The sequence below is a fragment of the Coregonus clupeaformis genome, chromosome 26 (assembly GCF_020615455.1).
Source record: "Coregonus clupeaformis isolate EN_2021a chromosome 26, ASM2061545v1, whole genome shotgun sequence".
Lineage (NCBI taxonomy): Eukaryota > Metazoa > Chordata > Actinopteri > Salmoniformes > Salmonidae > Coregonus > Coregonus clupeaformis.
In genome coordinates, this window is record NC_059217.1 from 47,551,367 (window position 1) to 47,578,814 (window position 27,448).

Below are 27,448 nucleotides of genomic sequence, written 5' to 3' on the forward strand. Positions count from 1 at the left end.
CAATGCCTCCTTTGAATCGAATGCAGTTCATTCCGTTGGAATTCTACATGGTGTCAGAAGCGCTTTGTGATGTCACGAGAGGCTGTGTCCTGGAGGGACGTTACATCCCCCTGAGATGGCTGCAAACCCAGACAGCTATGGCTCCATCTGCTGGTATGGTCGGGAACTCCACCCCTCTATGGCCAATCTTCCCACGCAGCTGAAACAAATGAGGAGCTGATGAGCTGAAGGTTTGGGGAAGTGAAGAGACACAGTCTCCAACCTGGGCTCTCTGGAGGACAAGAGTGCTGCACGTCCACTTCCATGAGGAATATAAGGATTTGGAGATACTTACCTTTGGGAAATACTCACCTTTGGATATATGCACCTGTGGAAATACGGGAGAGACATTTGGAAGGACTTTTTGCTGGGTTGGCCACTAGCTGCACCGTGGACTACAGTAAGGCTGGGGAAAAGTTATCTGAGCGAGTGAGAATTATGATTTTGGATGTGGAAGAGACATCCCTGAACTGTTAACCCTTAAAGAGCCACAAGAGAACAGAATTTTGTTATATTTTCGTTAATTTCCCAAGACCTATAATAAAATCCTTGTTTTGTTTGAACCTTGTCTCCTTGCACTACTTGAGCAATCCCGCTGAAAGCTGTGTAGCCTCTCGTGACATCACAGCTTCAACCTCGTCAAATATATAACATTTTTACATTTTTGTCATTTTAGCAGACGCTCTTATCCAGAGCGACTTACAGGAGCAATTAGGGTTAAGTGCCTTGCTCAAGGGCACATCGACAGATTTTTCACCTAGTCGGCTCGGGGATTAGAACCAGCGACCTTTCGGTTACTGGCACAACGCTCTTAACCACTAAGCTACCTGCCGCCCCATATAAAGACAAGAGAGATTATTTCACGTAAAATAATAAATGTTCCTTGAGTTTTGTCTGAGTTTAGACATTGAGCAGGGCAGCCCAAGTGGAGCCGTTGCTATGGATACACAGACAAAAAAAATTTAAGAATCCAATACATTACCTTGGAGGTTGAGGTACAAATCACATTATTGTGGTGGAACCTCCTCTTAGAGTATGAATCAGGCTGTTTGAGAAGAGTTGAATCCTAAGCAACCTGCCTACACATTGTTTGAAGTACAATAGACCAACACATCCACTGTAGTGGGTTAAAGCTGTGTGCTGGAAAACCTTGCCAATTCTCACTTCAAACAGTTTTGTTTTTTAATAAACCATGTTTTGGGTTGTGAAATAATCCATGTATTGTTTGTGGCTGTTCTGCTGTTTGTGAAATCCTCTTGAGCACTGTGGGAACTGTGTGTTTTGACCAGAAACATTTCTACACTTATTATCCTAATAAAAAGCCTTATTATATTCACATTTTAACATTCAGTTTTGTTTTCCGCTTCTGTGTTCCTGTGACGAGACGTCTCTAAAACTATACATTTTTAACATTAATTTCCGCTTCTAGGCCTTATTTTTGAACAGGTACTGTAGCTAAGGGTGTCATCAAGGCAGCAAGACTAATCATTAGGTTGACATAAAGAAACAATAGATGAGGTGTGGAGTTTCAGAAGGCTCATCGGAGGGTGTATGGTTGTGTATGGTATGCACCCGCAACACTGCAGTCATTAGATAATCAGACGAGACAGTTCTGAATCAACCTCAAATGACAGAGAACAACCCAGCTCATATTGCTAACATTCAAGATGTCTGGTTCTCTATATTGAGACAACTCATATTGCTAATAAGGCTGGTTCTCTATATTGAGACAACTCATATTGCTAAGAAGGCTGGTTCATTATATTGAGACAACTCATATTGCTAAGAAGGCTGGTTCTCTATATTGAGACAACTCATATTGCTAAGAAGGCTGGTTCATTATATTGAGACAACTCATAATGCTAAGAAGGCTGGTTCTCTATATTGAGACAACTCATATTGCTAAGAAGGCTGGTTCATTATATTGAGACAACTCATATTGCTAAGAAGGCTGGTTCTCTATATTGAGACAACTCATATTGCTAAGAAGGCTGGTTCATTATATTGAGACAACTCATATTGCTAAGAAGGCTGGTTCTCTATATTGAGACAACTCATATTGCTAAGAAGGCTGGTTCTCTATATTGAGACAACTCATATTGCTAAGAAGGCTGGTTCTCTATATTGAGACAACTCATATTGCTAAGAAGGCTGGTTCATTATATTGAGACAACTCATAATGCTAAGAAGGCTGGTTCTCTATATTGAGACAACTCATATTGCTAAGAAGGCTGGTTCATTATATTGAGACAACTCATATTGCTAAGAAGGCTGGTTCTCTATATTGAGACAACTCATATTGCTAAGAAGGCTGGTTCTCTATATTGAGACAACTCATATTGCTAAGAAGGCTGGTTCATTATATTGAGACAACTCATATTGCTAAGAAGGCTGGTTCTCTATATTGAGACAACTCATATTGCTAAGAAGGCTGGTTGACTACAGAGACTGTGGCCTATCCATTATACAGAGTACTGGTGTGTTTAAAAAAAGAAAAGAAATAGCTCCTCTATAAGTCCTTAGATGTTGATAGATTTGTACTCTACCGCGTCTATAGTGAACACTGCTTTGTCCACCTGATCTGTTAAGTCTTCAACCCATTTCTATTCTGCAAACACACAGCCACATTCCCACACCACCACAACAACAGGGGTCCCTAGCTAATACACTTAGCGGAATTCATTACACGCGTAATGTAGACCATAGAAACACAAACACAAAAGCTATTCTCCCATTAGTAGCCAGCTATATGTTTGGAGTTGAGAGCAGTGTTGACACAGCTAGCTAGGTAAAGTATATAGTGGTCTGAACTAAACTGATCAGCTCGCTGCAGATCCCCCAAAAAAAAAAAAAAAACATTGTAAAGTGGTTGTACTACTGGCTATAAGGTGAATGCACCTATTTGTAAGTCGCTCTGGATAAGAGCGTCTGCTATATGACGTAAATGTAAATGTAAATAAAAGCATTCTCGTGAATAAGCATTTTAGACCAGATAAAATATACAGGGGTTATCGGATTACAATATTAACAAACAACTGATTCAAATAGTGGGGGTGTGTGTGTGTGTGTGTGTGTGTGTGTGTGTGAAATATGTTTGCATGGTGTTGTGAATTTCCCTGGGTACAATTCAATGTACAACAACAACTCTATTCAGTTTGTAATTGCTCTGTTGTAATAGTGATAGGTTGTGTGTGTGTGTGTGTGTGTGTGTGTGTGTGTGTGTGTGTGTAGCCTACAACCTGGAAAGTATGTTTGGATAAAGTATGTTTGCATGAAGTATGTTTGCATAAAGTATGTTTGCATAAAGTATGTTTGCATAAAGTATGGACAGTTTGTGTGTACACAGTTATAGAAAGAATGTTTGCATGAAGTATGTTTGCATAAAGTATGTTTGCATGAAGTATGTTTGCATAAAGTATGTTTGCATAAAGTATGTTTGCATAAAGTATGTTTGCATAAAGTATGGACAGTTTGTGTGTACACAGTTATAGAAAGAATGTTTGCATGAAGTATGTTTGCATAAAGTATGTTTGCATAAAGTATGTTTGCATAAAGTATGTTTGCATAAAGTATGGACAGTTTGTGTGTACACAGTTATAGAAAGAATGTTTGCATGAAGTATGTTTGCATAAAGTATGTTTGCATAAAGTATGTTTGCATAAAGTATGTTTGCATAAAGTATGTTTGCATAAAGTATGGACAGTTTGTGTGTACACAGTTATAGAAAGAATGTTTGCATGAAGTATGTTTGCATAAAGTATGTTTGCATAAAGTATGTTTGCATAAAGTATGTTTGCATAAAGTATGTTTGCATAAAGTATGTTTGCATGGCCTTGTGACTTTGTTTGCACTTAGCATGAGGTCAAGGCCAGGTTAGTGTAAAAGCACTTTGTGACAACAGCTGATGTAAAATGTGGCTTTGATTGATTTGATTGATTGGTTAATTGATTGATGATTGATTCAGGGGGAAATGGCCAGAATGGCTTTAGCTCGACTGTATAGCAGTTTAGGCTACATTTCATAGGTCAGTAACAATTTAATAATAATTCATATTAAGTGTACTAAAGCATTGGTTACAATAACGTGATTGAACTGTAATCCTCATTGCTTGGACAACACCCTGTCGTTCTCCACTAACATCAAAGCGGTGACCCGATCCTGTAGGTTCATGCTCTACAACATTCGCAGAGTACGACCCTGCCTTACACAGAAAGCAGCACAGGTCCTAATCCAGGCACTTGTCATCTCCCGTCTGGATTACTGCAACTCGCTGTTGGCTGGGCTCCCTGCCTGTGCCATTAAACCCCTACAACTCATCCAGAACGCTGCAGTCCGTCTGGTGTTCAACCTTCCCAAGTTCTCTCATGTCACCCCGCTCCTCCGCACACTCCACTGGCTTCCAGTTGAGGCTCGCATCTACTACAAGACCATGGTGCTTGCCTACGGAGCTGTGAGGGGAACGGCACCTCCTTACCTTCAGGCTCTGATCAGACCCTACACCCAAACGAGGGCACTACGTCCATCCACCTCTGGCCTGCTAGCTCCCCTACCTCTACGGAAGCACAATTCCCGCTCAGCCCAGTCAAAGCTATTCACTGCTCTGGCACCCCAATGGTGGAACAAGCTCCCCCACGACGCCAGGACAGCGGAGTCACTGACCACCTTCCGGAGACACTTGAAACCCTACCTCTTTAAGGAATACCTGGAATAGTATAAAGTAATCCTTCTTCCCCCACCCCCCATCATTTTTTTTTTTTTTAACGGTGGTTGTCCCACTGGCTATCATAAGTTGAATGCACCAATTTGTAAGTTACTCTGGATAAGAGCGTCTGCTAAATGATGTAAATGTAAATGTTATGGACTTTCTCTGTGTGACCCACAAAGTAAACAAAATCAACGTTTCTGCCCTAGTTCATTTATTTACGGATAACTAATCAAATAGAATAGACTATGTAATAGGTCATTTGTTGTTGTTGTTGTTGTTGTTATTGTATTGTTTTAATTTGGTCAGCAAGTTAGTTCTTGCCAAATGCACTACGCAATCCTTGTAAAACAAGAATCATTCAATCAAGATAGTTTCTATCTGGTGTTTGTTGGTGCCATAGGCTGCACTTAAATGTACTACTAGGCCTACATAACGGCAGATGACAGATCACAGCATACACAGGTTCGGTTTGCTCCTAGCAGAACTCGGCTTGGCGAAGCCAACGTCTGTGCTCACATACTCCCTAAAGACCTTCACTTGAAAATCAGGACAATAACGGCAAAATTACTGTTTGTTTGTCCCTCTTGAGCCACCGTAGCAACAACATTGCCAGAAACACTTCCTCAAAAATAGTCTCAATCTAAGAGAAATCAATAAATCTGTAATTCATTTAGACGTTTAGCCGAGGTCTTAGTCTCGCAATTCTACATCTAGCTAAGATGTTTGGTGCATGAAAACTAGTCGTCTCTCTCGTTGAATTACAACAAACGCTCCTAATAGGAGTATCACCGACAAATGGGCGTAGACTTCGGCTACCGAACTTCGACTTGCCTCAAGAAACAATGTGTGCATGAATAACCGACGACACCTGCCGAAGACAAAAACAAACAAAAATGTCACAACATTTCGTCATTATATATACACTAACTGTTTCGACTGGGAAGCATACAGTAAGCTTTACACACACACACACACACACACTAAGGAAGAGATAGCTTTAGACCTGTCAAGTCAATACCAATAACCTGGACTCAGGTAATAATGTTGTCATGAACACAAGTCCTTAACTGTCACTGGACTCAGGTAATAATGTTGTCATGAACACAAGTCCTTAACTGTCACTGGACTCAGGTAATAATGTGGTGTTATATTGAAATGATATAATAAATACATTTAAGTTAACTCACAATAGCTTCTACATCAACAATCAACCATCCAATGAACTAACACAGAAGTGTTCATTTTTCGACAACTATACCATTTTAATGCATTTTCTTTTCAGGTTAAATCACTAGCCTAAAACTAGCCCCAAACAAACGAGGCTACTAACGTACATATAAATCGTGGGGGGGGGACCGGAATTTCCTAAGGACCGGAATTTATCCATAAATTCGATGTTCATCTCATGGGTAAAATGAGCCCTACATAGTACGCCTTATGGCTAGGGTCAATGCATGACATTATCGTATCCATTCCAGAAACATGCACGTGTAATAGACATACAACCAGTGGCGGCTCCTGAAAAAATTCTCAGGAGGGGCAATTTTTCTGATGATTTAGGTGACCTACACACATTTAAAAAAAGATATGTCCAGCAACAACATGAAGACAGGGGCAGCATATAAGTCAATACCAGAAGCATTTATTGACTGATCTCAAAAGTGTTGGCTTACCAGGGTTGGTGGAGCCCTCAGTTTCATCTTTGCCTCGCAAAGCTAACTCAAACACTCCGCAAAACTTCACACACTGGATTAGCCGGCTGAGGATGTGGCGGTTCTTGCTAATGTCGTAGTAAATATATTTGTTATAGTGAATATGGAATATGATATGTTGAGTAAAATGTTGTGCTAAGATCTATTTAGGTCAGGAGCTGGTTATAAGTTATGTTCCTATCCAATAACAATGGACAAAAGGGTCCTATCTTGTCAGCCTTGTCAGCAGGTGGCCAAGGACAACACCCACGCCATAGGCCTCTCAGTTCTTCCAACTCACGAGTTCTTGCTCTGAGGACACACACACACACAAACACACACACACACACATCATCACTGTTAAACACACACACACACACACACATCATCACTGTTAAACACACACACACACACACACACACACAAAAATCCCTCTCTTAGGCTGAACATTTGAAGACAGAGAACCCGACTCAGAGCCAATGCAACAGTGACAGTAGCCTGGAGGTGACCTCGCCCAACTCATCAGGACCAATCAGAAGATCAGAACTACTAGATTGAACCTACTTCATTTATTGCATAAAATGTCTGCACACAATGTTTCGGGGCTCTCTTCAGATAATAATAATAATAATAATAATATGCCATTTAGCAGACGCTTTTATCCAAAGCGACTTACAGTCATGCGTGCATACATTTTTGTGTATGGGTGGTCCCGGGATCGAACCCACTACCTTGGCGTTACAAGCACCATGCTCTACCAGCTGAGCTACAGAAAGTGGATACTCATGGATGCGCATTGCAATTGTAAAATGTCAACACAATTGGAGACACCACGTCATTTTTGGAGACATGTTATTGACAGTAAACTATTGTAGATGCGACTGCTAACTAAATAAAACATTTTAGCTGGCTAGCTAATCATCTTAGCTAAATGTGGGGCAAACAATTCAGTTATTTACCGTTAATTTGAGGGATTGGGGTGAAAGAAATCGAGTTACATAGTGATACTTTACGATATACTGTATTGACAATATCGCAATATTTTAGCGCTAGTTGGCTGTACCTGCACCAAAACACCATTATTGTTCCTTCATAGCTTGTTCTCAATCTTTTCACATTGGGAGCCAATTTGTTTTCAGCACTTTTATTTCCATGACTGATCAAAACTCGTTCTCATGGCTTTCTGATCCCTCTGCAACAGACATATGGTGCGCAATAAAATCACAGTATCGAATCGCAATACGTATAGAATCATGAGACTCGCAATGCTGATGCATATATCTTATCGTGAGGTTCCTGGCAATTCCCAGCCCAAGTTCATTTGCCACAACAAATCTCTTCGCTAGCAAACGCAATGTGTCTCCAGCAATGTTTACTTTTTTGACGTTCTATGGCATCTCCACTTTCCAAGCATATATGACCACATGTAATATTTTGGTAAGTGATGCAAATAGTGAACTATGTAGGGCCAGGATGTAAAATATATGTAGCTGCAGCAATTTCTCTTATCTGATATGGTAAGTAATGGGGCTTGATTTATAGCTCCCTAAGAGTTTGACGAACGGGTCCGTGAACGCGATTGCAGATATCTTTACCTCTGAATAAACTGCCTTATATTATACAATTATCCACCTTGTCCAAAAGTCTCTACTTTTTCTCCGTTCTCCAGTAAACTTGTTTTATCAACAATAGTAAGGTTCAATGACACAGAAAGCAGTTCAATGTCGGGGTACAGTCGCTCTCTTACCAGGATCGCGGTCCGCTCTGACCAGGGTGAAGGTGGCCGGCTCCACCTCTCTGCCAGCAGCGTTTTCATTATTTTGTCCGTTCGTAGCGGGTATGTACACGATCAACAAGATCAGTCCAAAACCGAAGATCAGTCCGAAGCAGAATGTTTGCAGAATGTTTGTAAACTAAGTCTACAAATTAAAAACATAAAATAACGCCACACTGCAGGTCGCAACATAGACGCTGATAGCCGCCATTGTCTTAGTTACGTTCAACGTTACGTCACGTATGACGAAAGCGTAAGTGCATGCACACAGACACCCATAGAGAATGTATTGAAAGCTTTGAAATGTGAAAAAAATAGATTTTACATGACAGGCTATGAGAGACTTCTGGGCGATTTTCAACCTGACTGAAATCGCCCAAAAAACGGGCGGGGCCATTTGAAGCACGACTTTAGCCTGATTTGACATTTAGTGGCTGGCAGATCAGACGTGAACACTGATAACTGCTGTTGCCGTGATATAATTTTTTATAAATTTATTTAAAAAATATATAATTTTTTTTTATTTTTATTTTTTATAATTGATTAGAAAAAAAATCCCTTCCTTTTCCCGTTTGGCAGTGCGTCGCCCATATCGCCCTATTGAACAAGCCGTCCCTGCATACAACTGTGGGGGAAAAGGTAGATAGAGAAATACAAAGGTCCAATATCATATATATATATATATATATATATATATATATATATATATATATATCATAATATACCAATAATAGTCCTTACCTACACAACGCTGTACAAGCTCAGTCACTGCTCTCTTTCTCTCTTCTACGGACGCACACTGTTGACTAAAAGGTGAACCAAACTTGTTGTTGCTTTTTCGTTTCACTCCAAAAACACTGAATCAAGGTGCCACTATTTCACCGCAAACAATCAACAAGTATCTCTCCAAATGTCCTAAACAGCAGTCAGTCAGTGTGTCCGACCTTTGCTCCGCAGCAGGTGGACGGGTAGTTAGAAGCGCTAATGGTCAAGGCGACACCAGCCTCCTACTATGTTGATACTATGTTGGTGGTGGTGGTAAAATAAAGTGGTATGTAAAATGTATATATATATATATTGTTGCTCCTGTTCTCGCTGTCCGGCAGCACAGACGGACGACAGTTCTGGGGGGCGGGGTATAGCCTATTATATTGACATGTTAGTCGAGTGACCAATACATGTCCTCAAAGATGGAAAGTAGGCGGGATCAGGTGGGACCATTCTAGCCAATGAGAGGGCAGATATGCGAAAAAATGTCACTTCGGTATCAAAGTGGCTTGAAAATAGTTTTTTTCCCCGATCTGAAACCTGTCTAAAACCAAGAAAATAAGTCCACGAAGTTAGGAATTTTTGTATGGAGGTAAATGAGAGTGTCGAATTTGGTCAACAAAAAATAGATTTGCTAATTTTGCTACATTAGGATTATGTGATCAAGTGGACTCACACATAGCCACGAAGATGTTTGGGGGGCAAAATATACATTTGCTATAGACGGCTATATACAGGACTACTAAAGAAACGCCCACTACCTTGGTGAACAAAAAAACATATTTTATATACAGTACCAGTCAAAAGTTTGGACACTCCTACTCATTCAAGGGTTTTTCTTTATTTTTACTATTTTCTACATGGTAAAATAATAGTGAAGACATCAAAACTATGAAATAACACATATGGAATCATGTAGTAACCAAAAAAGTGTTAAACAAATCAAAATATATTTTAGATTTTAGATTCTTCAAAGTAACCACCCTTTGCTTTGATGACGGCTTTGCATTCTCTCAACCAGCTTCATGAGGTACTCACCTGGAATGTTTTCCCAACAGATTTTTTAGAAATATGAAGGGGGAAATCCATCATGTCAACACAATGCATGAGGGCCTTGCAAGTTGCATTAAATGGGACATATTTAAAAATACATTTAGACAAAAAAAACACTCCAGTATCCATGCATTTGTAGTTTATTTTCTTCCTAATTAATATATCTTTTAACATTTACTGGTTGCAATGTAAAGTGTAATATTCTGTCTCCGTGTGTGATTGTGTATGTCAGGCGAGGGGCTGAAGAGCTTTAAGTAGCTGGCTGAAAGAGGAGCAACAGTGTGGAACATTGCCCTGGTTTCAATGACACAGACAGGTAAGAATGAGCGCTGGCTCTTTGTCCAGGTAGGCCCTATCTTTCTCTATCTCTGTGTCCTGGTACAAATTACCTTGTTGAAGACGTATAGGTTTCTGTCACAACAGAGCAAAAATTAGTAGCCTGAATCCAAACTCAGTTGTTCCATTTCACTTCCCGGTTTCAGTCTGGCTATCTCTACGTTGAAACCAGTTGAGCCTACATTTGTAACGAGGGGCCTTATTTCCAAACAGGAAGCAATACAAACAAGCACGTTTGAAATAAAACTGTAATGTATAAATAATGTCTGAGTAGCGATCATGTAACATCTGTGAATTGTGACTCCACTAGCTGGACCAGTCTGAAGTTGTTTTGTGTGATAATTGTGACTCCACTAGCTGGACCAGTCTGAAGTTGTTTTGTGTGATAATTGTGACTTCACTAGCTGGACCAGTCTGAAGTTGTTTTGTGTGATAATTGTGACTCCACTAGCTGGACCAGTCTGAAGTTGTTCTGTGTGATAATGTCATGGTACATGTTGTGGTATGTTCTTCCTGTTGTCATGTTGTTATTTACTTAGTATGCCCAGCAAAAAAAATGACCCCTCTGAGATTAATAAAGTTGATTGAATTGGATTGAATCTTTATAGGTGAGAGGTTATCTTGCACTAGCCCGGGTGCCAGTCAGTTAAATGCTTTGCTATTTGTTTTATAATTTTGGGGTTGGAGGGGGTTACAGGTACATTATCCATTTCAAATTGTAAGTTAATAAAACCTGTACCCGTAGGCTGCCACTCAAAAGAAAAGAAAAACAGTAAGAAATACAGAGTTTAATAATAAATAATACATTCAGTATAAACAGGAAAAGAAAAGAAAAAATAAGTGGGTCTCCACCCCCAACCTCCCATCCCATTCCCCCAGACCCACCCAGCCAACATGTCTCCATCCCCAACCTCCCATCCCATCCCCCCGACCCACCCCCATCCCATTCCCCCAACATGTTTCCTCCTCCAACCTCCCATCCCATTCCCCCAGACCCGCCCAGCCAACATGTCTCCACCCCCACCTACCATCCTCCCCCCCAGCCCCACCCAGCCAACATGTCTCCACCCCCAACCTCCCATCCCATTCCCCCAGACCCACCCAGCCAACATGTCTCCACCCCCAACCTCCCATCCCATTCCCCCAGACCCACCCAGCCAACATGTCTCCATCCTCAACCTCCCATCCCATTCCCCCAGACCCACCCAGCCAACATGTCTCCACCCCCAACCTCCCATCCCATTGCCCCAGACCCACCCAGCCAACATGTCTCCACCCCCAACCTCCCATCCCATTCCCCCAGACCCACCCAGCCAACATGTCTCCACCCCCAACCGCCCATCCCATCCCCCCGACCCACCCCCAACCTCCCATCCCATTCCCCCAACATGTTTCCTACTCCAACCTCCCATCCCATTCCCCCAGACCCACCCAGCCAACATGTCTCCACCCCCACCTCATCCCCCCGACCCACCCCCAACCTCCCATCCCATACCCCCAGACCCACCCAGCCAAAATGTCTCCACCCCCCAACCTCCCATCCCATTCCCATTCCCCCAGACCCACCCAGCCAACATGTCTCCACCCCCACCTCATCCCCCCGACCCACCCCCAACCTCCCATCCCATTCCCCCAGACCCACCCAGCCAACATGTCTCCACCCCCAACCTCCCATCCCATTCCCCCAGACCCACCCAGCCAACATGTCTCCACCCCCAACCTCCCATCCCATTCCCCCAGACCCACCCAGCCAACATGTCTCCATCCCCAACCTCCCATCCCATCCCCCCGACCCACCCCCATCCCATTCCCCCAACATGTTTCCTCCTCCAACCTCCCATCCCATTCCCCCAGACCCACCCAGCCAACATGTCTCCACCCCCAACCTCCCATCCCATTCCCCCAGACCCACCCAGCCAACATGTCTCCACCCCCAACCTCCCATCCCATTCCCCAGACCCACCCAGCCAACATGTCTCCACCCCCAACCTCCCATCCCATTCCCCAGACCCGCCCAGCCAACATGTCTCCACCCCCACCTACCATCCTCCCCCAGCCCCACCCAGCCAACATGTCTCCACCCCCAACCTCCCATCCCATTCCCCCAGACCCACCCAGCCAACATGTCTCCACCCCCAACCTCCCATCCCATTCCCCCAGACCCACCCAGCCAACATGTCTCCACCCCCAACCTCCCATCCCATTCCCCAGACCCACCCAGCCAACATGTCTCCACCCCCAACCTCCCATCCCATTCCCCAGACCCACCCAGCCAACATGTCTCCACCCTCAACCTCCCATCCCATTCCCCCAGACCCACCCAGCCAACATGTCTCCACCCCCAACCTCCCATCCCATTCCCCCAGACCCACCCAGCCAACATGTCTCCACCCCCAACCTCCCATCCCATTCCCCCAGACCCACATGTCTCCATCCTCAACCTCCCATCCCATTCCCCCAGACCCACCCAGCCAACATGTCTCCACCCCCAACCTCCCATCCCATTCCCCCAGACCCACCCAGCCAACATGTCTCCACCCTCAACCTCCCATCCCATTCCCCCAGACCCACCCAGCCAACATGTCTCCACCCCCAACCTCCCATCCCATTCCCCCAGACCCACCCAGCCAACATGTCTCCACCCTCAACCTCCCATCCCATTCCCCCAGACCCACCCAGCCAACATGTCTCCACCCTCAACCTCCCATCCCATTCCCCCAGACCCACCCAGCCAACATGTCTCCACCCCAACCTCCCATCCCATTCCCCCAGACCCACCCAGCCAACATGTCTCCACCCCCCAACCGCCCATCCCATTCCCCCGACCCACCCCCAACCTCCCATCCCATTCCCCCAACATGTCTCCACCCCCAACCTCCCATTCCATTCCCCCAGACCCACCCAGCCAACATGTCTCCACCCCCACCTCATCCCCCCGACCCACCCCCAACCTCCCATCCCATTCCCCCAACATGTCTCCACCCCCAACCTCCCATTCCATTCCCCCAGACCCACCCAGCCAACATGTCTCCACCCCCACCTCATCCCCCCGACCCACCCCCAACCTCCCATCCCATACCCCCAGACCCACCCAGCCAAAATGTCTCCACCCCCAACCTCCCATCCCATTCCCATTCCCCCAGACCCACCCAGCCAACATGTCTCCACCCCCACCTCATCCCCCCGACCCACCCCCAACCTCCCATCCCATTCCCCCAGACCCACCCAGCCAACATGTCTCCACCCCCAACCTCCCATCCCATTCCCCCAGACCCACCCAGCCAACATGTCTCCACCCCCAACCTCCCATCCCATTCCTCCAGACCCACCCAGCCAACATGTCTCCACCCCCAACCTCCCATCCCATTCCCCCAGATCCACCCAGCCAACATGTCTCCACCCCCAACCTCCCATCCCATCCCCCTGACCCACCCCCAACCTCCCATCCCATTCCCCCAACATGTTTCCTCCTCCAACCTCCCATCCCATTCACCCAGACCCACCCAGCCAACATGTCTCCACCCCCAACCTCCCATCCCATTCCCCCAGACCCACCCAGCCAACGTCTCCACCCCCAACCTCCCATCCCATTCCCCAGACCCACCCAGCCAACATGTCTCCAACCCCCAACCTCCCATCCCATTCCCCCAGACCCACCCAGCCAACATGTCTCCACCCCCAACCTCCCATCCCATTCCCCCAGACCTACCCAGCCAACGTCTCCACCCCCAACCTCCCATCCCATTCCCCCAGACCCACCCAGCCAACATGTCCCCACCCCCACCTCCCATCCCATCCCATCCCCCGACCCACCCCCACCCCATTCCCCCAACATGTTTCCTCCTCCAACCTCCCATCCCATTCCCCCAACCCCACCCAGTCGGTTTACTCCTTATGGAATTGTCATAGCAAACAATTTGACAAGAGAGCAGAAACAGATTGGCACCTGGGCAGAAACAGATTGGCACCTGGGTTAGTCTTGCATTTCTAATCACGTCTCCATCCACACACCAGCACATAGAAACAAACATTCCAGAGTTCTTCATTTATGCCGGTTCACAGACTGATTAGGCCTTTACCCTTGTGGGAATTGGCCTGTATAGATAGGGCTACATTGAAATGTTTCTTACTGAATAAATATGAAAAGCATATGAATAACCATGGTAGCAATTAAAAGGGAACAGTTTGGAGATGATGGGACAATTATTAGACTAAAGGTGAGGACATAACAGTTCACCTGACAGAAGACTGAATCCAAACATTACACTGTTGATTTTATGTGCATTTTACATTTACTGTACATTGTCACATTTGTTGTTAATGAAATCTGAAAATACTCTGGATACATTCAGTAACATGATAAGAATATTCCTGGAAAATGTGGGGGTAGGTGCAACATAAGACAAAAAAAATGCCAAGGGTTTGAGTGAGAGGACTCACTGGTGTCTCCAAGTGGCCACACACCTCTCCAAAGTACGCAGAGTTCTTAAGTAATTTCGATGCACTTTCAGGACTGAAAGAAAAATCTTCAACTATAAGTTACTTTTTTTTTTTTTTAGCTTTCCTAGCGGTGCCGTTGAGGAACTAGAGCACACTGGTAGTTGTTTCATTTGGAACACAACCCTGTTGTTTACGCGATTCCCAAAACGGTCCATTATAAAAAAATCGCAATCTGGGTCAGGTGGGCATGATTTGAAGGCTTGTTCTATTGCCAACATGACTAGCTAAGTTATGAAATATGATATTACAGTGTTAGGCTTTCACAATGCAGGGAAACAGATAATAATCTGGTGTGCATAGAAAGAAGTCATGAGTGCATTCAGGTATGTGTGCCGTGGCAAATTTTCTTCACAATAGACAAACACAGGCTCATTCTGTTCAGAACAACCCAGGGTATGACGCCATGTCATCTTGTAACTGTACATCAAACACAAGTGATCATAAACGTTGACACTGTATATAACATGAGTTTTATGATTTGGAAATGTGAAGTGCACATTTGGACTCCGGTGTTTGGCTCGGTTATATGACATCAAAGCGGTATTTATTATAATCCTCAACGTCTCTATCAGTGGGAGGTTGTCGAAGTGAGCAGGAGGATTATTTAAGATACTGTTTGAAAAGGCGGGGTTTCAGATGTTTTTGGAAGATGGGCAGGGACTCTGCTGTCCTAGCTTCAGGGGGAAGGTGGTTCCACCATTGGGGTGCCAGGACAGAGAAGAGCTGGGACTGCGCTCAGGGGGAGCTGCCCTCCCGTAGGGGTGGGAGGGCCAAGAGACCAGAGGTGGTAGAACGGAGTGCTCGGGTTGGGGTGAAGGGTTTGAGCATAGCCTTGAAGGTACAGTGAGGGAAAAAAGTATTTGATCCCCTGCTGATTTTGTACGTTTGCCCACTGACAAATAAATGATCAGTCTATAATTTTAATGGTAGGTTTATTTGAACAGTGAGAGACAGAATAACAACAAAAAAATCCAGAAAAATGCATGTAAAACATTTTATAAATTGATTTGCATTTTAATGAGGGAAATAAGTATTTGACCCCCTCTCAATCAGAAAGATTTCTGGCTCCCAGGTGTCTTTTATACAGGTAATGAGCTGAGATTAGGAGCACACTCTTAAAGGGAGTGCTCCTAATCTCAGTTTGTTACCTGTATAAAAGACACCTGTCCACAGAAGCAATCAATCAATCAGATTCCAAACTCTCCACCATGGCCAAGACCAAAGAGTTCTCCAAGGATGTCAGGGACAAGATTGTAGACCTACACAAGGCTGGAATGGGCTACAAGACCATCGCCAAGCAGCTTGGTGAGAAGGTGACAACAGTTGGTGCGATTATTCGCAAATGGAAGAAACACAAAATAACTGTCAATCTCCCTCGGCCTGGGGCTCCATGCAAGATCTCACCTTGTGGAGTTGCAATGATCATGAGAACGGTGAGGAATCAGCCCAGAACTACACAGGTGGATCTTGTCAATGATCTCAAGGCAGTTGGGACCATAGTTACCAAGAAAACAATTGGTAACACACTACGCCGTGAAGGACTGAAATGCTGCAGCGCCCGCAAGATCCCCCTGCTCAAGAAAGCACATATACAGGGCCGTCTGAAGTTTGCCAATGAACATCTGAATGATTCAGAGGATAACTGGATGAAAGTGTTGTGGTCAGATGAGACCAAAATTGAGCTCTTTGGCATCAACTCAACTCGCCGTGTTTGGAGGAGGAGGAATGCTGCCTATGACTCCAAGAACACCATCCCCACCGTCAAACATAGAGGTGGAAACATTATGCTTTGGGGGTGTTTTTCTGCTAAGGGGACAGGACAACTTCACCGCATCAAAGGGATGATGGACGGGGCCATGTACCGTCAAATCTTGGGTGAGAACCTCCTTCCCTCAGCCAGGGCATTGAAAATGGGTCGTGGATGGGTATTCCAGCATGACAATGACCCAAAACACACGGCCAAGGCAACAAAGGAGTGGCTCAAGAAGAAGCATATTAAGGTCCTGGAGTGGCCTAGCCAGTCTCCAGACCTTAATCCCATAGAAATCTGTGGGACCTGAAGGTTCGAGTTGCCAAACGTCAGCCTCGAAACCTTAATGACTTGGAGAAGATCTGCAAAGAGGAGTGGAACAAAATCCCTCCTGAGATGGAGGACAAAGAATGCTGAGTTGCATTACGTACAAGACACAATTTAATCTGAGAGACTCTCTCCTCCACTTTGAGCCATCTGAAGCTTTCAAAGTGGGAATGGCCAAGATGCGTAAGTGCGGGAAGTTTAAGACTTATCCTGACTATTTTGTTCTGAGATGTCTGCCATTTATTTTTTATTATCTTGGGGGCACTATTGAACCAGGAAGAGCATAGTCAAAGTGCCATTGAACAAGAGCCCCTGCCAATGCCCCCCCCCATTGTATTCTTATCCAGATATTTGTAGGTTCTTGCCAGAAACCTAATTTTATGGTTCACTTTGGAGATAACGTTTTGTGCCATGCTCTCCCTTATCAGATGTTTATCTATTTTTTATTTTATTTTTTTATGTAGCCTGCTTATCTAGGGCATCTTAAAACAATGATTTAAAATTGCCCCAAGGCTATATGAAGTAGGTAGGGGCAGTTCCTCTTGCTACCATGGTCTTGTTGTGGTGCTCACCAGTGTTGCCTAAGGATAGACACACATAAATGTTCTGCGTTGAAGCAGAAACCTTCAGTCCGAGGCTAACCATTAACTACATCTGTCACTGTGAGAGATGGAACTGTTTAAAGAGTGAAGAGAGAGAGAGAGAGAGAGAGACATAGTGAGAGATAGGTAAAGGCCAATAAACAACTAGATTTAAAGTGCCATTACCTACCAAAGAAAGGAACTTCTAAAGTACTATTACCTACCATAGAAAGGAACATTTAAAGTTCCATTACCTACCATAGAAAGGAACATTTAAAGTTCCATTACCTACCAAAGAAAGGAACATGATCAAGGTAGATTGGTATTTGAGAAGGCCCCTATCCTATACAGAATATCTCAATTCACTCCCTACCTCTCCCCCTAGGCCCTATCCATCTGGTGTTTGCATAATTGCAAGGTGTAACCAATATGTGGGAATATCCACTACACAGCAATAGGGTTAACGTTGAAGAGCGAGGGCCAAGGGGAAGGGGTTGGGAGTGATTTAGGATCGGCTGAATGATTGCAAACGTACTGCTTAAGGGGAACACTGGAGTTCCATCTTCTATAAGATGTTATTTGCATGTCCATTTGAATGTAGCCTATATATGTGATTTACAGTGCATTCGGTAAGTATTCAGACCCCTTGACTTTTTCCACATTTTGTTATGTTACAGCCTTATTCAAAAAATGGATTAAAACACATTTTTCCTCATCAATCTACACACAATACCCCATAATGACAAAACGAAAACAGGTTTAGACATTTTTGCAAATTTATTACAAATAAAAAACAGAAATACCTTATTCGCATAAGTATTCAGACCCTTTGCTATGAGACTTGAAAATTGAGCTCAGGTGCATCCTGTTTCCATTGATCATCCTTGAGATGTTTCTACAACTTGATTGGAGTCCACCTGCGGTAAATTCAATTGATTGGACATGATTTGGAAAGGCACACACCTGTCTATATAAGGTCCCATAGTTGACAGTGCATGTCAGAGCAAAAACCAAGCCATGAGGTCGAAGGAATTGTCTGTAGAGCTCCGAGACAATTCAACGGATTCGCAATTCAACGGCTCAGACACGAGACGTATGTGGCAGGGTCTACAGACAATCACGGACTACAAAAAGAAAACCAGCCACGTCGCCGACACCGACGTCTCGCTTCCAGACAAGCTAAACACCTTCTTCGCCCGCTTTGAGGATAACACAGTGCCACTGACGAGGCCCACTACCAAGGACTGTGGCCTCTCCTTCTCCATGGCTGACGTGAGTAAGACATTTAAGCGTGTTAACCCCCGCAACGCTGCCGGCCCAGACGGCATCCCTAGCCGCGTCCTCAGAGCATGCGCAGACCAGCTGGCTGGTGTGTTTATGGACATCAATCTCTCCCTTTCCCAGTCTGCTGTTCCCACATGCTTCAAGATGGCCACCATTGTTCCTGTACCCAAGAAAGCAAAGGTAACTGAACTAAATGACTATCACCCTGTAGCACACACTTCTGTCATCATGAAGTGCTTTAAGAGGCTAGTCAAGGATCATATCACCTCTACCTTACCTGCAACCCTAGACCCACTTCAATTTGCTTACCGCCCCAATAGATCCACAGACGATGCAATCGCCATCGCACTGCACACTGCCCTATCCCACCTGGACAAGAGGAATACCTATGTAAGAATGCTGTTCATTGACTACAGCTCAGCATTCAACACCATAGTACCCTCCAAGCTCATGATTAAGCTCGGGGCCCTGGGTCTGAACCCCGCCCTGTGCAACTGGGTCCTGGACTTCCTGACGGGCCACCCCCAGGTGGTGAAGGTAGGAAACAACATCTCCACTTCGCTGATCCTCAACACTGGGGCCCCACAAGGGTGCGTGCTCAGCCCCCTCCTGTACTCCCTGTTCACCCATGACTGCGTGGCCACGCACGCCTCCAACTCAATCATCAAGTTTGCAGACGACACAACAGTAGTAGGCTTGATTACCAACAATGACGAGACAGCCTACAGGGAGGAGGTGAGGGCTCTGGGAGTGTGGTGCCAGGAAAATAACCTCTCACTCAACGTCAACAAAACAAAGGAGATGATCGTGGACTTCAGGAAACAGCAGAGGGTGCACCCCCCTATCCACATCGATGGGACCACAGTGGAGAAGGTGGGAAAGCTTCAAGTTCCTCAGCGTACACATCACCGACAAACTGAAATGGTCCACCCACGCAGACAGTGTGGTGAAGAAGGCGCAACAGCGCCTCTTCAACCTCAGGAGGCTGAAGAAATTTGGCTTGGCCCCTAAAACCAACATAAACTTTTACAGATGCACAATTGAGAGCATCCTGTCGGGCTGTATCACCGCCTGGTACGGCAACTGCACCGCCTGCAACCGCAGGGCTCTACAGAGGGCTTTAATAATGTTTACATATCTTGCACTACTCATCTCATATGTATATACTGTATTCTATTCTATAATATTCTACTGTATCTTAGTCCATGCCGCTCTGTCATTGCTTGTCCATATATGTATATATTCTTAAATCCCATTCCTTACTAGTTTTGTGTGTATTGGGTATAAGTTGTGAAATTGTTAGATATTACTGCACTGTCGGAGCGAGAAGCACAAGCATTTCGCTACACCCGTTATAACATCTGCTAAACACGTGTATGTGACAAATAACATTTGATTTGATTTGATTTGACAGGATTGTGTCGAGGCACAGATCTGGGGAAGGGTACCAAAACATTTCTGCAGCATTGAAGGTCCCCAAAAACACAGTGGCCTCCATCATTCTTAAATGGAAGAAGTTTGGAACCACCAAGACTCTTCCTAGAGATGGCAGCCCGGCCAAACTGAGCAATCGGGGGAGAAGGGCCTTGGTCAGGGAGGTGACCAAGAACCTTATGATCACTCATACAGAGCTCCAGAGTTCCTCTGTGGAGATGGAAGAACCTTCCAGAAGGACAACTATCTCTGCAGCACTCCACCAATCTTGCCTTTATGGTAGAGTGGCCAGACGGAAGCCACTCCTCAGTAAAAGGTACATGACAGCCCGCTTGGAGTTTGCCAAAAGGCACCTAAAGACTCTCAGACCATGAGAAACAAGATTCTCTGGTCTGATGAAACCAAGATTGAACTCTTTGGCCTGAATGCCAAGCGTCACATCTGGAGGAAACCTGGCACCATCCCTACGGTGAAGCATTGTGGTGGCAGCATCATGCTGTGGGGATGTTTTTCAACGGCAGGGACTGGGAGACTAGTCAGGATCGAGGGAAAGATGAACGGAGCAAAGTACAGAGAGATCCTTGATGAAAACCTGCTCCAGAGCGCTCAGGACATCAGACTCCCAATTCCACTAGCATTCTGAACAGCCAAACACCTACACCGGTGCTCAGACATCTCCAACAGCGCAGCAGAGGGTTTACCTTCCATTAAGGTTTGGTAGTGAAGGAGTGCTGTCAGTGCAGCTATAACGAATGGGGACAGCACGGCGTTCTCAGGAGTAGACACTGAAAGACAGAAGTGAACACAGACACATTAGGCTACATTTTAGCAGAATTATCCAGAGTGACTTACAAATCAGTGTATCCAACTAAAGTAGGTAAAAAAAAAATATACGACATATCACAGTCATTGGAAGTGAAACCTACTTCAACGCCTTGTTCAGCGTGGAAAGTTCAGACTTGGACTAACCCATTACCAATCTCTTCAGTGGTCACTCACCATCTATTCTGTCTTTGGAGGACAATGTGAGGGCTGGCCCTGACGTCATAGCATTAGAACGCGGTATACAGTAACGTTTGGATGAATGAAACCTGGATCAATAATTCACAAAAGGCCCTGAAGAACCGCAGGAGCTTATTTCATTCATGGACAATAGAGCAGACAAAGGGAGCGCAGCTCAGTGCAGGCAGGCCATTCACAACACAACACCATTACCAGCTCAGTGCAGGCAGGCCATTCACAACAACACCATTACCAGCTCAGTGCAGGCAGGCCATTCACAACACAACACCATTACCAGCTCAGTGCAGGCAGGCCATTCACAACACAACACCATTACCAGCTCAGTGCAGGCAGGCCATTCACAACACAACACAACACCATTACCAGCTCAGTGCAGGCAGGCCATTCACAACACAACACCACACCATTACCAGCTCAGTGCAGGCAGGCCATTCACAACAACACCATTACCAGCTCAGTGCAGGCAGGCCATTCACAACACAACACAATACCATTACCAGCTCAGTGCAGGCAGGCCATTCACAACAACACCATTACCAGCTCAGTGCAGGCAGGCCATTCACAACAACACCATTACCAGCTCAGTGCAGGCAGGCCATTCACAACACAACACAACACCATTACCAGCTCAGTGCAGGCAGGCCATTCACAACACAACACCATTACCAGCTCAGTGCAGGCAGGCCATTCACAACACAACACCACACCATTACCAGCTCAGTGCAGGCAGGCCATTCACAACACAACACCACACCATTACCAGCTCAGTGCAGGCAGGCCATTCACAACACAACACAACACCATTACCAGCTCAGTGCAGGCAGGCCATTCACAACACAACACAACACCATTACCAGCTCAGTGCAGGCAGGCCATTCACAACAACACCATTACCAGCTCAGTGCAGGCAGGCCATTCACAACACCACCATTACCAGCTCAGTGCAGGCAGGCCATTCACAACACAACACCATTACCAGCTCAGTGCAGGCAGGCCATTCACAACACAACACAACACCATTACCAGCTCAGTGCAGGCAGGCCATTCACAACACAACACCACACCATTACCAGCTCAGTGCAGGCCATTCACAACACAACACAACACCATTACCAGCTCAGTGCAGGCAGGCCATTCACAACACAACACAACACCATTACCAGCTCAGTGCAGGCAGGCCATTCACAACACAACACAATACCATTACCAGCTCAGTGCAGGCAGGCCATTCACAACACAACACAATACCATTACCAGCTCAGTGCAGGCAGGCCATTCACAACACAACACAACACCATTACCAGCTCAGTGCAGGCAGGCCATTCACAACACAACACAATACCATTACCAGCTCAGTGCAGGCAGGCCATTCACAACACAACACCATTACCAGCTCAGTGCAGGCAGGCCATTCACAACACAACACCATTACCAGCTCAGTGCAGGCAGGCCATTCACAACACAACACCATTACCAGCTCAGTGCAGGCAGGCCATTCACAACACAACACCACACCATTACCAGCTCAGTGCAGGCAGGCCATTCACAACACCACACCATTACCAGCTCAGTGCAGGCAGGCCATTCACAACACAACACCATTACCAGCTCAGTGCAGGCAGGCCATTCACAACACAACACCATTACCAGCTCAGTGCAGGCAGGCCATTCACAACACAAACACACCATTACCAGCTCAGTGCAGGCAGGCCATTCACAACACAACACCACACCATTACCAGCTCAGTGCAGGCAGGCCATTCACAACACAACACCACACCATTACCAGCTCAGTGCAGGCAGGCCATTCACAACACAACACCACACCATTACCAGCTCAGTGCAGGCAGGCCATTCACAACACAACACCATTACCAGCTCAGTGCAGGCAGGCCATTCACAACACAACACCATTACCAGCTCAGTGCAGGCAGGCCATTCACAACACAACACCATTACCAGCTCAGTGCAGGCAGGCCATTCACAACACCACACCATTACCAGCTCAGTGCAGGCAGGCCATTCACAACACAACACAACACCATTACCAGCTCAGTGCAGGCAGGCCATTCACAACACAACACAATACCATTACCAGCTCAGTGCAGGCAGGCCATTCACAACACAACACCACACCATTACCAGCTCAGTGCAGGCAGGCCATTCACAACACAACACCACACCATTACCAGCTCAGTGCAGGCAGGCCATTCACAACACAACACAACACCATTATCAGCTCAGTGCAGGCAGGCCATTCACAACACAACACAATACCATTAAAAACAAAAAACTGGTGACTGGTGGGAGTGGCCTATTAGCCTACTTAAAAATAGGCCAAGGTCAATGTCAACAAATCATTAAAGGGATACTTTGAGATTTGGGGTATTTCCCCAGAGTCAGATGAACTAGTGGATACCATCTTTATGTCTCTGTATCCAGTATGAAGGAAGTTAGAGGTCGTTTCAAAAAAGCTAATGCTAACTAGCGTTGGCGCAATGACTGGAAGTATATGAATATCTGCTAGCATGCTAGCAGATACCCATAGACTTAAAGAGTCATTGGGTATCTGCTGCTAGTAGATACCCATAGGATCACAGTCATTGCCCTAATGCTAGTTAGCAATTGCGCTAGTGCTAGTTAGCAACTTCCTTCAAACCGCACGCAGAGACCTAAAAATGGTATCATCTGACTCTGGGGAAGTAGATAAAGGTCCTCATTGGCAAAATCCCGAAGTATCCCTTTAAATCCTGAAGTATCCCTTTAAATCCCGAAGTATCCCTTTGAATCCTGAAGTATCCCTTTAAATCCTGAAGTATCCCTTTGAATCCTGAAGTATCCCTTTAAATCCTGAAGTATCCCTTTGAATCCTGAAGTATCCCTTTAAATTATTAATAACAAAAGCAACATTAATTGAATAAATAGGACTCATATCAATAGATAGCTACAGTGCATTCAGAAAGTATTCAGACCCCTTGACTTTTTCCACATTTTATTACGTTACAGGTTTAATTCTAAAATAGATTAAATCGTTTTATTTCTACAATCTACTTTTTTTTGCTCTGCACACAATAATGACAAATTTTAGCAAATTTTTTTTTGATAAAAAAAAAAAACTGAAATATCACATTTACATAAGTATTCAGACCCTTTACTCAGTAATCAATTATGCATTTGCAAACATTTCTAAAAACCAGTTTTTGCTTTTTCATTATGGGGTATTGTGTGTGTAGATTGATGAGGTCATGTTTTTATTTAATCCATTTTAGAATAAGGCTGTGACGTAAACAAAATGTGGGAAAAAGGTCAAGGGGTCTGAATACTTTTCCGAATGCACACGGCTACTCGATAACTAACCTGGTGAATCTGGCCAGTGTGACCAGCCCAAAGACCCCTCCCAGTCCGTACACACTGAGCAGTATGGAGTTGATGATGACGTCAGCATGCATCACGTACAGCTGCCATACCAGGAAGTAGACAGACAGCAGTGCCGTAGCCGCCGTCATGGCCAGGTTAACCCAGATATAACCTTCAGTCTCCTGCAGGTTACCCCTCACACCTGGAGAGGGGGGGGGGGGGACATAGTATGACTCCCCTGGAGTAGCATAGGGCGATCCCACACCAAGCGGGGGAATGGAAAATATTTAGTTGTATCTCAGATTGTTCTGGCAATTCTCACATAGGAACTTCATTGGGAGGAAGGGATGTTTGAAATGCTTTATACGTTTGTTACAAACCATTGTAGAGAAAATCATGATGAAAGTGGACATTTTAGGCCCTTTTTAGACCTGTACATGACCCCTGTAAGACCCTATGATCTGTGAACCGTACATGATACAGACTACACCTTGGAGTCATGTCTAGAAAATAAAACAAAGAATTTCACAATAAAATGTACTAATTTATATAAAAAAATATTAATATCTCAAAACGACCCTTTTTGATTCAGTTCATTTGAATACATATTTCCAGAGTGGGCTCTATGCTAATTCTGAAGGTATGTTCAATTTTTATGAGCACCGCCAACACAGTGAATGGGAAAATGGATTCAAAGGGAACTCCCTCTGCTGGTGACTTGCTAAATGTGCAATCAAAAAAGGAGGGCTGTGATTGGTTAATGTCTATAACGACCTATAATGTCAATTTCTATGTATGAAATGGGTCATATCATTACATGTACCAGAAAGCCCACTCTGGAAATTTGAAAAGTATATTTTTACAAACAATATGTCAAAAAAATGAGCAAAAAGGGAGATTAATATTAATATGTTGAATAAGTAAAAGTAAAAATGTGTATTTCAGAATCTAGACATACTCTATAGTTTTAGAGCACTCTATAATGAGTATAATGACATCAAGATGTAATCTGTATCATAGACTGTTCACAGATCATAGGGTCTTACAGGAGGCATGTATTTGTCTAAAAAGGGCCTAAAATGTCCACTTTCTGAGCTGAGTGGCTTGCTCAAATTTCAGACACCCCACTACAACTCACCACAGTAGAGTCAGACCCCCACTACAACTCACCACAGTAGAGTCAGACCAGACCCCAACTACAACTCACCACAGTAGTCAGACCAGACCCCCACTACAACTCACCACAGTAGTCAGACCAGACCCCAACTACAACTCACCACAGTAGTCAGACCAGACCCCCACTACAACTCACCACAGTAGTCAGACCCCCACTACAACTCACCACAGTAGAGTCAGACCAGACCCCAACTACAACTCACCACAGTAGTCAGACCAGACCCCCACTACAACTCACCACAGTAGTCAGACCCCCACTACAACTCACCACAGTAGAGTCAGACCAGACCCCAACTACAACTCACCACAGTAGTCAGACCAGACCCCCACTACAACTCACCACAGTAGTCAGACCCCCACTACAACTCACCACAGTAGTCAGACCAGACCCCCACTACAACTCACCACAGTAGAGTCAGACCCCAACTACAACTCACCACAGTAGAGTCAGACCAGACCCCAACTACAACTCACCACAGTAGTCAGACCAGACCCCAACTACAACTCACCACAGTAGAGTCAGACCAGACCCCCACTACAACTCACCACAGTAGTCAGACCAGACCCCCACTACAACTCACCACAGTAGTCAGACCCCCACTACAACTCACCACAGTAGTCAGACCAGACCCCAACTACAACTCACCACAGTAGAGTCAGACCAGACCCCAACTACAACTCACCACAGTAGTCAGACCAGACCCCCACTACAACTCACCACAGTAGTCAGACCAGACCCCCACTACAACTCACCACAGTAGTCAGACCAGACCCCAACTACAACTCACCACAGTAGAGTCAGACCCCCACTACAACTCACCACAGTAGTCAGACCAGACCCCCACTACAACTCACCACAGTAGTCAGACCCCCACTACAACTCACCACAGTAGAGTCAGACCCCCACTACAACTCACCACAGTAGAGTCAGACCAGACCCCAACTACAACTCACCACAGTAGTCAGACCAGACCCCAACTACAACTCACCACAGTAGAGTCAGACCAGACCCCCACTACAACTCACCACAGTAGAGTCAGACCCCAACTACAACTCACCACAGTAGTCAGACCAGACCCCAACTACAACTCACCACAGTAGTCAGACCAGACCCCCACTACAACTCACCACAGTAGAGTCAGACCCCAACTACAACTCACCACAGTAGTCAGACCAGACCCCAACTACAACTCACCACAGTAGAGTCAGACCCCAACTACAACTCACCACAGTAGTCAGACCAGACCCCAACTACAACTCACCACAGTAGAGTCAGACCAGACCCCCACTACAACTCACCACAGTAGTCAGACCAGACCCCCACTACAACTCACCACAGTAGAGTCAGACCCCAACTACAACTCACCACAGTAGTCAGACCAGACCCCCACTACAACTCACCACAGTAGAGTCAGACCCCCACTACAACTCACCACAGTAGTCAGACCCCCACTACAACTCACCACAGTAGTCAGACCCCCACTACAACTCACCACAGTAGTCAGACCAGACCCCCACTACAACTCACCACAGTAGAGTCAGACCCCCACTACAACTCACCACAGTAGAGTCAGACCAGATCCCCACTACAACTCACCACAGTAGTCAGACCAGACCCCCACTACAACTCACCACAGTAGAGTCAGACCA

The 27,448-nt window shown here is 45.4% G+C and overlaps 2 protein-coding genes across 4 annotated transcripts in view; both read right to left on the minus strand.

The window, feature by feature from the left end:
- Positions 1 to 9,331, minus strand: part of LOC121540767 (epidermal growth factor receptor kinase substrate 8-like protein 2) — a 114,263-nt gene extending 104,932 nt beyond the window's left edge. Inside the window, exon 1 of one of the 2 annotated variants that reach the window (XM_041849848.2) lies at positions 8,955 to 9,331. The gene's annotated coding sequence lies outside the window, so the exon portion shown is untranslated. Of the gene's footprint in view, positions 1 to 8,950 lie in introns of both variants that reach the window. The other variant, XM_041849847.2, reaches the window with a different exon arrangement.
- Positions 9,332 to 20,791: 11,460 nt separating this feature from the next.
- Positions 20,792 to 27,448, minus strand: part of LOC121540768 (transmembrane protein 80-like) — a 9,764-nt gene continuing 3,107 nt past the window's right edge. For both annotated transcript variants that reach the window (XM_041849853.1, XM_041849852.1), the window contains 2 exons: positions 24,623 to 24,824; positions 20,792 to 21,027 (listed from right to left, as the gene is read on the minus strand). In XM_041849853.1, coding sequence (XP_041705787.1) covers positions 21,015 to 21,027; positions 24,623 to 24,824 — 215 coding nt within the window. In that variant the 3' untranslated portion in view covers positions 20,792 to 21,014. The remainder of the gene's footprint in view (positions 21,028 to 24,622; positions 24,825 to 27,448) is intronic.